Consider the following 13,645-nt stretch of genomic DNA (forward strand, 5'->3'; position numbering starts at 1 on the left):
GGTGGCAGACAACACAGAAAAAAGCCCAGAGGGGAACATAGTTCACTTGCAGGCTTTTCATCAACTCACAGCTGAAAAAAAAAAACTGTGCTCGTACAAATCATTTCATCTTGAGCCTTAAAGTCTTATTTTTGCTCAAACACACGAGGCGAAGGTGTAGTTTCACCTGTTTTAGTGCATTTTTTCACTTATTCTAAACATTTCTTGAAATCAGAGAAGCTATTCTGGAAAACTTTGGATCACTCATTGAACAATGACATCATTTGATCCGAAGCAACATCTTGAAACTTTCTCAGGGAAATGATCTCACTCAATTGGCAAAATCTTGCAACTAAGAATAATCAGATTTTCAAAGTCATTGCAAAAATCAAATTACGGTTAGAAAAGGTTGGGTTTTTTTTTTTTGCAGGGGCAGAAAGTAATGAATGTGGGTTGTCACATATACACTGAATGAGTTGAACGGTTTAACATTGTGATAAAAATAAGAGACTGGGGTATGAAAGTAAATAGGGTTTGATACAATGCAAAAAGACTTAAAGGAGACATATTCTGCTCATATCCAGGTTCATTACAACTTGAAGAGGTTTACGTGCTCTAATGTTCAGAAAACACATCACAGGTGTGAACTATGCAAATGTGAAGAATTGTAACGTGACGTCACGGAGCCCTGAAAGTTGTCCAGACTGCTGAGGAGGCAGTTCAGGACAAGTGTTTGAACTTTTGAACTTTTACATTTGCAAAAAAAAAACCTTTATAACATTCTGGAGGAAAGACACACCGGAGAAGAAAATATGTCTCCTTTAAAATGAACAAATACACGTAAATCCACAGACAAGTTGGCTAATGGAGACGGATCACGCTGCCAAAAAGCAGGCGGGGAAAACAGGAAGTTGAGAGTTCACTGTGAGGGCATGCAAACTACTGTAAGTCAATAGGTGCATTTCTTCAGGAGGATCATTTATCTTGATGAAACCTGGAGGTTTCTAGTCATTTTTTACCGTCATAATAAAAAGGGACAGTAATGAGTTGACTTGAGGCAAATCGCCTGCTTTGAAAATGTCTTTCAGATGCTGCAGTCAGCAGCTGGACATCATACAGGATTGAAATGACTCTTCTAAGTAATTCCACTTAAAATCCACTCCCCTTTTATCAGGGGTAATAATGCTGTGTATTCATTACGTTTCCAAACTAAAAAGCCTGATTGGATCTTTTATAAAGCAGCTCATTTGTCTTACAAGTCAAAACAGAGCCAAAAGAGAAATCCTTGATTAAAAAATCCTTCTGTGTACAGTTGGATTAGAAATGTATCTGTGTGTGGTCATAGCTGCATGCACATGAAGGCACAAAGAGAAATGTGATACTGGTGAACTGTGTGTGGAGTCTACACTCACGGCCTGACCGGGGTCAGCTTTGCATCATCGTTTTTATTAAAGCAAACATGACAGGCTGATATACATCACAGCAGATACCCCCCAACAAGTAATCCAAAAATAAATTTTTTATCTGGCATCCATGCTGTGGCTACAACACCTCCTGGAAACATTCAGAGGCAAATATTTTGCTTGGACCTAAAGCTCTGTCTGTGAGGACACTATTATGTGAGTGTCAGTGAGTGAGTGTCTCCATTGTTTCTCTTTTTTTCTCTGAGCCTCACATGAGCGAGTGTGGTCAGAAAATAAAATGTGTGTGTGCAGTACCTGCAAAGCCGGATTTGCAGAGACAGTTGAATCCGCCTGGGAAGTTCTGGCACAGCGCCCCGTTCTTGCAGGGATTGGAAAGGCATTCGTTGATATCCCTCTCACAGGCCATCCCGGTGAAACCTTCAGGACAGGTGCAGGAGAAACCTCCCACCAAATTGTGGCAGGTGCCGCCATTGTGGCAGGGCGATGGCTGGCACTCGTCAATGTCTGTCTCACACAGAGCGCCTGTGTATCCTGGCCTGCAGCTGCAGGCGTACGGCTGCAGGGGGTGGTTGGAGACAAGGATCACTGGGACACTTTCTTCTGTCTTCATATCAGGCCCGACACTGAGACGCCGCTTGCAGCTGCCTCCATTCTGGCATGGGTTATGAGTGCAAGGATCATGGTCCACCGCATCTATTTGCACCCCGCTCTGTCTATATAAAATGTCTTTGATACTCTGGAAGAATGTGGCCACACCGCTGGGGTTGACATATTGTCCATGGCCACGTTTAACAGCTGCCATCAGGAAAGTCTGATTGTTGAGCTCAAACGCTCCATACAGAAGCACCCCAGTGCCTAGTCCTGCTAGCTGAGAGTTGGCAATGCGTACAAAGCTGAGGTAGTGGTTGGTGAGGAAGTTTTTGACTCCTTGCGAGTTGAGTCGAATGAGAATGCTGTTGTCCACTGTTGCATTAGTGAAGCCCATGAAGAGGACTCTGGCCGTATTACTGACTGAACCGTGGACACCGTCGCTGCTTCGAACGGTTAATTCAAAAGTTCCGTCTGTTGAGCGGGCTTTAGAGTTGAGGTTGCACGTTCCAGTTGGGACGTTGAACAGACCAGAGGACGGAGGAATAAGGGAGCAGTGGAACCTATCCTGAATGTCAGGGTCCTGAGGTTTGACGTCTCCCAAGGAACCTCCAGGAAACATGTTTCCAAAGTAGTGGACAAAGATCTCCATGGACCTCGGCTCTGACGGGTTGTCGTTCTGATCATTTATTTTGACGTGGACGGTTCCTGTGGAGGACATCTGAGGCACGCCAGAATCCTTGATCACAACAGAGAGGTAGAAGTCGCTGATCTGTTCTCTGTCGATCTCTCGACTGGTGGTTAACACTCCAGCTTGACTCAGGCGGAAGTAGCTGTTTGCAGAGCCAGAACTGAGGAGGCTGTATAAGAATGGGCCTTGGTTGGGCGGTAGATCTGTGTCAGAGGCTGTTAGTGTTGTAACTGCAGTTCCAGCTCTCTGGTTCTCCATGACTTCAGCGTAAGCGGTTGTCAAAGTTGGGCCGTTATCATTGATGTCTTCCAGATTCACAATAACTGTGGTGCTGCCTGTTGCAGGAGGAGTGCCAGTATCCACAGCTAGAATGGTCAGATTATACACAGGAGTTGTTTCTCTGTCCAGCTCTGCAGCCACAGACACTTGGCCGGTTTTCGGATTGATAGTAAAAACACTTTTATCAAACTCGGGAGAGATGGAGTAAGAAAACCTGCTCCAGCTCGGGACAGAGTCTGAGTCCTCAGCACTCACAAAGGTAACCAGACCACCTGGTGAGAGACCTTCACTGACCTGCACGTCATACAGCTCTTGGGTGAAAACAGGAGGATCATTGGCATCAAGAATTGTGATGTTCACAAACACTTCATCGATATCTGCTCCGCGGATGCTCCCTGCGTTCTTGGCCAACACCTTCAGTGAAATCTTTTCCTCTTTCTCACGGTCTAGAGTACCTGTGACGTAGATCTGACCTGTTTTCTTGTTGATACCAAAGCCTTTCCTTCTGCTCTTTCCAAATATTAGGTAGTAAACCACTCCATCATCTCCTTGGTCCCGATCACTGGCGAACACTTCCCCGACCACTGTGCCTTTTGGAGCGGATTCAGAGATTTCAAAGTAGTACTGTTTGGAGACAAAGCGGGGTACGTATTCATTGGCTCCCTTTAGCTGAATGTTGACGTTGGCGAAGCTGCAGCGCTCCTCGTCTGGGACATTGAAGGCCTTCACTGTTAAATGGTAAACCTGCTTAGCCTCGTAATCCAAGAAGCCCTGGGTGGTGATGGTGCCAGAGTTTGGGTCAATAACAAAGAGGTCGCTGTCTGATGACTGTATCACGTAAGCCATGACAGCATTTGCTCCTGAATCGCGGTCTGTGGCGTTCATTTTGACCACAGTGGTGCCACTGGGGACATTCTCCTGCACAGTGGGGAAGTACTCGTCAGGATCAAACACAGGAGGATTGTCATTCACGTCAGTTACGTGCACGGTGACGGAGACATAACTCATTTTTGTGATCCAGCCGCCGTCAGTGGCTGAAACTCTGAGCATGTGTTGCTGCTTCTCTTCAAAGTCCAGAGGGCGAGCGAGTGATAACACCCCGGTTTTACTATTAAGTGAAAACAGACCCTTGTCGTTGCCTGAAGTAATATTGTAGGTGATAAGGCCGTTCATTTCTTTATCTTTGTCTCTCGCAGTAAGGGTCCTTATTGCTGTTCCCACAGCAAGGCTTTCTGGTACAGTAGCTGAGATTTGGCTTTGTGAGAACTCAGGTGTGTGGTGGTTTTCCTCTGTGACCACGATCCGCACTGACGTCTGCGCCGACAGAGGAGGGTTTCCTCGGTCACTCGCTGTGATGTCAATGAGGAAAATCTTCTTCATATCAGATGTCAGAGAGGAGGCGACAGTAATCCATCCGCTCGTTTTATCCAGTTTGAATTTACTCGAGCTGTTTCCACCTGTTATCAAATATTCCACCTCAGAATTAAGGCCAAAGTCTTTTTTGTCTTCCGCTACGACTCTAATCAGTCTGGTGCCGACCTTCACACTTTTTGTGACGGGAGTAAAGTAGCTAAGCGAATCGAACTCAGGCGGATTATCATTACTGTCTACAATATTTACAATTACTGTTGTCTCGCTCAGCAGAGGCTTCACTGCCCGGTCGGATGCGGTCACAATGAAGCTGTGGCGATTAATATTTATGCTACTGGCACCTGTCGAGTTTTGATATCTTAACTGCTGCTTCACAAATATCTCTCCAGAGCTGGCGTTGATTCTAAAATACTCTGACTGAGACCGGATGAAATAGAAAATTCTGCCGTTGAAACCCTCATCGGGATCTGTGGCCGACACCCGTGTCACCAGGGCGCCCACTTCTGTGAGCTCAGGGTAGTCCAGATAGTACGAAGGACGACTAAACCTGGGGCCGTTATCATTAATGTCTGTGATGAATATGGTGACGTCTGTGCTGACTGTCCAACCAGAGTCATGGGCCGACACTTTGACGATGTAATGATCGGTGTCTTCTCTGTTGAGCGGTCTGCTTATGGTTATATCACCTGTGCTCGGATTAATGTTGAATGGAAGGCTCGTGTCTGTGATAGAATATCGGCTGATGGCGTTTGAACCAGCGTCTTCATCTGTGGTGGTGACTCTGGTGACAGTGTAACCCACCGGGGCATTTTCAGCCACTGTCGCACTAAAGATTTTAGAAAACCTCGGGGCGTTGTCGTTAACGTCCAGAACACTGATTATCACTTTGACTGCTGTGTTTTTAGGCGGCAAGCCGCGATCGGTGGCTTTGACTTTCAAAGCGTACTGAGCCACTTTCTCTCGATCCAGCGGCCTGGTGCTTCGTATTTCACCAGTCGCTCGATTAATGTTGAAACTATTCTCCTTGTTGCCGTCAATGATGGCGTATTCCAGCTGTCCGTTCGGTCCGCTGTCCAGATCAACAGCAGACACCATCAGCACCCGCTGAGGTGAAAGGCTCTCCAGTATTTCAGCGTGGAACGGATCCTTGTCAAACTTTGGGTGATTATCATTCACGTCCAGCACAGTTATTTCCACTTTTTCATAGGAGGAATAAGGCGGGAAGCCCTGATCTCTGGCCTCGATCCAAAGAACATACTTCTGAATGTGCTCATAATCCAGTGAGTGTCTGATTGACAGTTCGCCTGAGAGCTGGTCGATATGAAAAGCATTATCCAGGTTGCCGCTGGCGATGTAATATGACAGTGGTCCACCCCTCATAGACGACCCAGTCACCGTCGTGACAACGTGGTTCGTCGACTGGCTCTCGGGGAACGTGAACATGTGCTCCTTCACCTTGATGACAGGGAAGTTTCCTCCAGTCACAAAGCGGACGGTCACAGTTGTCATGTCTGTTTTGGGATTAGTGCCGCCATCTTTTACTCGAACCGTGAGGGTGACTTCTGAGCTTCCCATCAGCTTCTCAATGGCAGTAATGGCACCTCTGACAGGGTCGATCTTGAACTTTTCAGAGTTGCGGCCCATCAGGGAGTAGTGCAGCTGGGCATTGGATCCCGAGTCCTCATCAGTGACGGTAACAGCAAAGACCAAAGACCCTGAGGACACACATGAGAGAAACGAAATTAGTTTTGCTTTTTAACAATGCTAGTAGTCAAAATTTAATGAAATTCCTTTAATGCAGACTTGAGATATATATATGGTTTGTGAGGCCACCGTGACCTTTGCCCTTTGCCCTTTGACCGACCAAATCTTATCACTTAATCCGCGAGTCTAAGTGAATATTTGAGCCAAATTTGAAAGAATTATCTCAAGGCCTTCTTAAGATAATGCGTTAACAGGGCAAACAATAGGGCTTTGCAAGATCACCTTGACCTTTTGGCCTCTGACCATCATGATGTAATCAGTTTATCTGTAAGTTCAAGTGAACTTTTGAACCACATTTGAAAGGATTCAGGTTTTCTACAAACAAACAAATCTCTGGTGCGAAGGCATGATGAAATCTTTGAGCCCTAATTATAGATAACAACTTATGTGACCATATTTCCTGAGGCGTGCACCAACCTGCTGCAGTAGAGGCAGGGATGTGTGTGACATAGGGGTGGTGGTGGAATCGTGGAGGGTTGTCGTTGATATCCGCCACCGTCACGGACACAGTGGCGGAGCTGGACAAGCCCTCGGGCTGCCCTCCATCTGTCGCCACAACCAGCAGCTGGTAATTGGCCCGGTCCTCTCGGTCCAGCAGCGAGCTGGTAATGATCTGTCCCGTGGCGGGGTTGATGGAGAACTGGCCGTGTCCTCCGGTCAGGCTGTAGCTGCAGGACAGAACAAAGGAGAACGTTTCAGCGGAAGTTTGATGAACAAGCGAGTGAATTCACTCACTGACTAATTGAATTTGTGTTGGCGTATTTGTGATCCCAGTAATCAACTCGGCCTGATGAAGTCATTTCTAATGAACATCCTGAACCATTTCATGTCAGACACAATTTTACGGACATAGATTTCCAAATAATTAACAAATAAATAATTATGATATTCAATGTCTTTGCCAGTGGCTTCTCCAGTGTACTTGGGTGAGATGCTGGACCCCACATTGTCCCTAACGGATGTGGCAACACTGGGTGTGTGAATCTGACCTGCACTGTACAGCACTTTCACAACTGGAAGCTGTATAAATGTTGTCTATTTGTGAAAATCCTCTATAACCAGAAGTGCATGATAAAAAAATTTTGCTCATAGAGAAAGAGAAAATCAAGAAAATGTCATTAGTAGCGTTATTAAATTGATTTGTATAACTGCTGCCAATGCTATACCAATGTTTGTGTCTCAAATAAGTTAAAATGATTAAATTACACGCTCTTACTCTTTTATTTCATCAAATTCTCCTCATGAATATTCTCCGGCTACTCAACAACTTCAATTCCTGCATAATGAGCACAACTCCTGTTACAATGAGGCGATTGTGTTGTTAAAGCTGTTTCCAATGTAAATACTTGTCAGGTGACACACACAACACTTTCTGCATATTTCTGTATATTCTCTGACTTGTTCCGCACTGTCACACTGTGGTCTATAGAGGGCACCGTTTCAAGCTTCACAGAAACACATTCAATAGAAGAACATGCAGAAGTATGATCAGTAATGGTCACCACATTGTGCTGGCGTGACATCAAATCGGTGAGTTAAGTGACTGAGGCATCCGGCTTCATACTCTATCAAATGCAGCCACTGTTTTCTGCTTGGCTGCACACACAGAGCCCCAGTGGCTCAGACTGTCTCCTCCGCTGAAGCTGCAGAGTGCCGCAATCCTTGATTCCATTTATCTTATTCAGTGGAACTCATGCTATTGTGGAACATGCCACTCCTAAAAAATATATACATCACTATGATAAATAAACAAAACACACATTCACACATTAAATCCCATCAGGCCTGAGCACTCCGACTCTTCAGCTCACATGTAAGTGTCTTGTTTCTCCCCGTGTCTCTCAAGTCTCCAGCAGGACGCAGACGCAAATATAAACTGACACATACACACCAGTGCATATTTTGAAAAGGACAGTGGAAGGGATGAGACATCAAAGAACAGCACAGAGTGTGAATGCAGAGAGGACGTCCAAGCTTTCAGACAACGTCAACAACACAAACTGTCCACAGATGCTCGTGGTCTAAACGCCACCCAGAGACGAGTCCAGGATCACGTCTAATGGGCTGTGAGAATCAAAAACTGAAGGTTTGGGCTGGTTTTCGTCTCTATTAAGTTCCTCGAACCCCTCGGAGCCCCTGATGGGCACAACTCGTACTGTCACGGACAATTAACGTCCTCATTACGATGTTTTGGGAAACTGGAGCACACTGGGGTACCCCCCAACGTGTACCCAGTGGGGTTAGAGAGGAGAGAGGCGGGGTCACACTTGAGTCGGCGTCCGGCTTGAGAGAGAGCGACCAGAAGCTCTGACAAGCTCCCCTGTGGAGGGGGGGGCTGCGAGTGTGAAAAACGCCATCGTCTAGCTCCAGAATAGCAGTCCAAACAATGACTTGGGGTGTTGACTACAGCTCTACGCTCTCCTCCTGAACTCCTGTCATCGATTGCCACATCGGCCTGGAATTTCACAAAGCTGGTGATGAGGTAAAACGTTTTGCTGGAGCCGCGAATCGTGCCAAAGTTCTGCGTCGTCCTGAAAGGGTATTTTCACACCAGGGAATCAAAGCAAACGAACACTGACCTGGTTACTCACAGTAGTAACTGGACCTGCACAAAGCCTGACAGGCTCTTCTGGATTGTAAAGAAATGGCCGAATTAGTTATTTGAGGACAAAAGGTTTTTATTCCTGCATTAATCTGTTTGTTATAAAGTAAAGTTTTGAAAAAAAAATCCAGCATCTTCTGTTGCGTACATGAATCTGACTAAAGGTAATTTGTTATTGGTAGGATTTCATTCTTCCCCCAAGGACGTTATGTTTGTTTGTTCGTCAGCAGGATCACATAAAAATTACAGAGCTGATGTCCATTAAATTTGGTGGAGGGGTGGGGCATGACCCAAGGAGGAACCAATTAAAGTGTGGATCTGTATAAACAGGCAGATCCAGATTTTTTAACTTTCTTATACGTGGTGAGATAACTTATTAGCCTTGGAGGAAGTATTTTCTCAATTACTGCCCCTCGACTTTAAAGTAGGATATAAAAACGTTTTAAATAATAAAAGTCTTGGTTTGAATTCACTATTTAACAACTATTTTGACTCTTTTAATTACTCGTGTTATGTGAGTCCAATGTTGTGGGTTATGTTTTTATTGTGGAGTCCTCTAATAAAACTAGACTGGACGGAATAAGTGAATGAAAATCCTAAAATCTTATGTTTTGACAGCTGATATTTGATGGTTTAAAGTGCTTTACAGAGCAGCACAGCCATAAATACATGTAAACATGAGCATTTGTTGAGTGTCACCACATCTCGACTCTATAATTAAAGCATTAAAAAGGCCTCTTCACAAGAAAGTGTATGTTTATAAAAAAAAAAAAAAAGCCACATGACTGGGTCAAATGAGAAATACAATAAACAAATCGTTTCTTTTATGAGGATCAAATGGTTTTAAAACAAAAAACGTCCACAGCGACAAACATTCTGAGTTTCCATTAGTTCTCAGAAGAAGAAAAGATGTTCCTTCCCTCCGCCAAGGCCCAACAGACGATTCCATATAAATCAAGCTGCACCAAATTTCACATACTCATAGATTTCAGTTCGCTCCATGAATTTCTCACAGGTAAAATGGTGAAAATGTGAAAAAAACACCCTCAATCTCACAATTTCTAAGAGAGTGACACAAAATTCCTTTATTCAGATCTGTGTCAAAATTTTATAGATTCACCCATTCCACATCCTTCTATCAAGTTTAAGGTAAATCAGTCGAGTAGTTTTTCTTCTAAAAGTCAGACAAATAGCAATGAAAACCTTTGGCTAATGGTCATAAATACCTTATGACTCCATTAACGCCCACGTCTGCGTCCGAGCTGTTGACCAGCAGCACGTCCGTCCCCGTTGGGGCGTCCTCCATGATGGTGGTGTGAAACATGGAGGAGGTGAAAACGGGGACGTTGTCGTTCACATCGTCCACCAGAACTGTCACCGTGCCTGTTCCGCTCAGAGGAGGAGAACCTGAGGATGGAGGGAGGAGGAGAGGAAAAGAAAATTAACCACGAGTGACAAGAGCAGTTTACTTTTCCCTTCAGAGAGTTCGCCAGGACACTTTATTACATTTTCCATTCAAGTGACAGACATGGACGTGGAGGATTTCCTAACTGACAGGATTTGAAACTGCCTTCTGCACCACAGAAAACTGGTGGAGGAGACACAGGGACATGTGAGCACCTTTAAGACTCAAGATGACTTGTCGTTTGCACCGGGATCCACACTGAACCGATTCACGGCCCTGCAGAGGTTCACTCACAATGTTCCTGCTGCATTCGATTCAAGCAAATATCTCTTGCCACCGGTTTGGGTTTCCATCAACACGCATTAGCACAGAACACTTCAAAAGGGCTCAATGTCTCTGAAACCAAATCTTTCAGGCGTCCTTCCTGGGGTCTTGGACGCACATAGATTTAATCTCTGCAGAGAGGTATCTATTTTAAGGTGCACGGCACAGTGTGTCTGTGGAATCTGAGCAAGGAGAGGTTCTATTTTCTATTTTCAGCTAAATATCTAAGCGTTTTTCTCCCAGCGCGGTGACGAAACAGGGCTCGCTAAGGCCCTGGGGGGAGTGGATTTAAATCAATAGCAGATGAAGACATGCCGCAATGCAGAAAAACCTGAGGAGAAAAAAGGGATTCAGACATCTGCCTTCCTCACGCTGCCCTTTATAATCCTTCCTTAAATGGCACAGTTAACGGCCTGATTTTTATTCCAAACATAAAGTTCAGCTTCGTTTCTGTAAATCACAAGAGGAGATGCAGGGACATATTTAAGGGCTCGGAGCTCTACCGTTCAGGGACGTGGAGAAACGCTGAGATCTGCAGACTGCACGAAACACTTTTTCCAACCTCTTAACTTGTAGTCGTTCCCTCCTGCGGCTCTCTTCAGGAACCAGTGTGAACGCGTCAGCTACAATTCACCAAAACAAAAACATACACAATCCCAGAGCTCGTGCCTCCTTCGTCTGTGTACTCAGCTGGTGAAAACATTAGATGCTTGAACCCGCGTACCATCGGGGGGGCCTGGATTAATAAAAGATAATAAGAAACATTTGGACGACGGCCAAGCACAGAAAATTCTCTCTTAAGAAAAATCCAAACTTTAAGAATCTGAGAAACGAGGGTGGAGGGTCAGAGAGGAAATCTTCGATGACACCCTGGTTCTGTTGCTCGGCCTGCGAGGATTATCTTCTACATGTGTGAGAATCAGAGCAATAAGCTCATCACATTTTGTGCCAGTGATTCACATTTGAAAGTCAGATGAATTATCTTTCCTCCAGTCGTCTCCCGAGATGATACGCGAGTAGAGCTGATAAAATCACTCCTCTCTAACGTGATTGTATTTCACTAGGAGGTTGGAAAAAGGATCATGAGCAGCCCTGAGGAAACTGTTGGAGGCTGCAGCTCCAGGTCGGAAAAGACGAGGCTGATTATTTTAGTCTAAAGCGGCGACAATTACATTCTGTGATCGGCTATTGTTAATAATTTGAGTTTCGGTTGAAAACTAGAACGTCTAAATGTGTGTGTATGATGAGTCTGGGCTGGTGCCGGAGGTTTACACTTAAACTTTTACACAGATCTTTACTGAAAACTTTAATTGTTTGAAAACTGGAATGATTTGGGGTCATGTGTTACTCAATGTAGGGCCCCCCCCCGGGTCCCCTATGCCTGTGGGCCCCCAAAATCACCTTGAAACACTCCTGCAGACAGTGTTAAGACTAGAAAATCTTTATATAAATCCAGTCCATTGAAACTTGTTGTATAGTTACTGTACTGAAACCACAAGAACAGTTTTGATATTTTGGATTATGTACAGATCCTCCTCCAAAACCAGATTTTTCTCATAAAGGCTTGAACCTTAAAAGGCATAAAATATGCAGGAGTTGAATTTAAACCAGGAAAAAGTCAAAGAGTAAGAAACAACATGATGAATCACACACAGACAGTAGATAAAGATGGACGACGTGAAAACTTCCAAAAGTGAAGCCAAAGTGTCTCGATCGCTTGTTGCTCGCTCCAAATGACGTCATCTGCAACGTATAAATATGTTTGGTGTCTTTTCTGGACAGTGTGAAGAAGAGGAGACGTGTCGTCCATCATTATATACGGTCTATGTTCTGATATTCTTAGGAGGGAGTTGCACTTTCATACAGTATATGCCAGCATAGCAGGAAACAGGGTTTAATCCCCCCCCCCCCTCAAACAGTGTCCCACCTTCTGAAACGCCCTTGAGAATCAAATGAAATCCCCCCTGAGCTCGGCAGCTGCTGCAAACTGCTGACGCTAAACTGTGACCTCCCTCGAGGGCCGAGAGGAGAAAGAGACATTTTCTTGCAAATATGCAGATCATTGCGGGGTCCGGGGACCACGGCGGCTTCTCCTCAGGAGGGCGGGGGGCATTCCTCGCAAAATGAGATTTGCAATCGTTTACCGTAACATCACTTCACTGCCCACGGCCTCGTGATGATAAACAGACACTGGACCCGAAGCTTGTCATTTCATTCCAGGTTTTCATGGTCAGAACAGAAGTAGCTAATGTGCACGTTGGGGATAAACACAGCTGAATTCCAGAAGCAGAATAAATGATACAAACAGAGGTGATGGTAAACAAATTTTCATCCCAGAAGAGAAACCATGCGACGCTGATCTTCAGTGACTCATTACCAAACTGAGTAATGTCCTCCGCCGACTTTTTAAAGATCTTGTGTTTATAACCTAATACAGGAAATGTTGCATTTAGAGGTGAGTGTGTATTTCCTTCACTGCAAATATTTATAATTCAAAGAAAACTCCACAACAGAATGACCTTGATGTCCGATGCAGGTTTGGTGTCAAATGCAAAGAATTAACAGTGGAAGTAACACAATACAAGCAGAACACATAAACTGCGGTGCGTAATTTAGCATCCAGTCTGCACTCCATCATAACGAGCTGGTTATGTAACCAAAGGCACCGCAACATGTGGCTCAGATCCCAAACAAGCGCAGTCAGCAGGATCCCTTAATCAACATCATACTTGATTGCGGCTTTTTTAAAATCCGCCTACACGCGAGCACGCCGTGTCACACGTTCAAGTGCGCGACGAGATCGGTGTCGACGTGAGTCATCATTCGGGGGGGGGGGTTGTCATGGCAACAGATTAGGGCAGCTCCTCCTCCGCTGATCCTGTTTAATTGAGCGGCGACCTGAGTCAGCAAGGTGTCCACCTCGCTTCCAGTTCACGTCGGCCGCTGCTGCTGCTGTTGTTGCTTCAACTCGCTAAGACCTGTTGATCAAAGATGTCCTGCGCGGGCTGGAGCCGCACGGCCGATAAGTGGCTCTGAGAGCTAAGTGGCTTTGTCTGGGAAAGCCATCACAGCCGAGAGACGGAGAGAACCAAGGAGCCTGCTTCTAAAATGTTTTCACTGAACTCAAAGTACCTTCTGCTACACAGTGAGCTCGGTCGTTACATTTCAACAGCATTGTTTCCCCCACGAAGTGCGGAAGCAGGCCAAGATGCACGGCT

The 13,645-nt window shown here is 45.2% G+C and overlaps 1 protein-coding gene across 1 annotated transcript in view; it reads right to left on the reverse strand.

Moving 5' to 3' along the window:
* Positions 1-13,645, reverse strand: part of fat4 (FAT atypical cadherin 4) — a 100,634-nt gene that overhangs the window by 13,496 nt on the left and 73,493 nt on the right. The window contains exons 7-9 of the mRNA XM_069531436.1: positions 9,925-10,105; positions 6,514-6,764; positions 1,698-6,047 (exon numbers count right to left, since the gene is read on the reverse strand). Of these exons, the coding sequence (XP_069387537.1) occupies positions 1,698-6,047; positions 6,514-6,764; positions 9,925-10,105 (4,782 nt within the window). The remainder of the gene's footprint in view (positions 1-1,697; positions 6,048-6,513; positions 6,765-9,924; positions 10,106-13,645) is intronic.

The sequence above is a fragment of the Paralichthys olivaceus genome, chromosome 9 (assembly GCF_024713975.1).
Source record: "Paralichthys olivaceus isolate ysfri-2021 chromosome 9, ASM2471397v2, whole genome shotgun sequence".
Lineage (NCBI taxonomy): Eukaryota > Metazoa > Chordata > Actinopteri > Pleuronectiformes > Paralichthyidae > Paralichthys > Paralichthys olivaceus.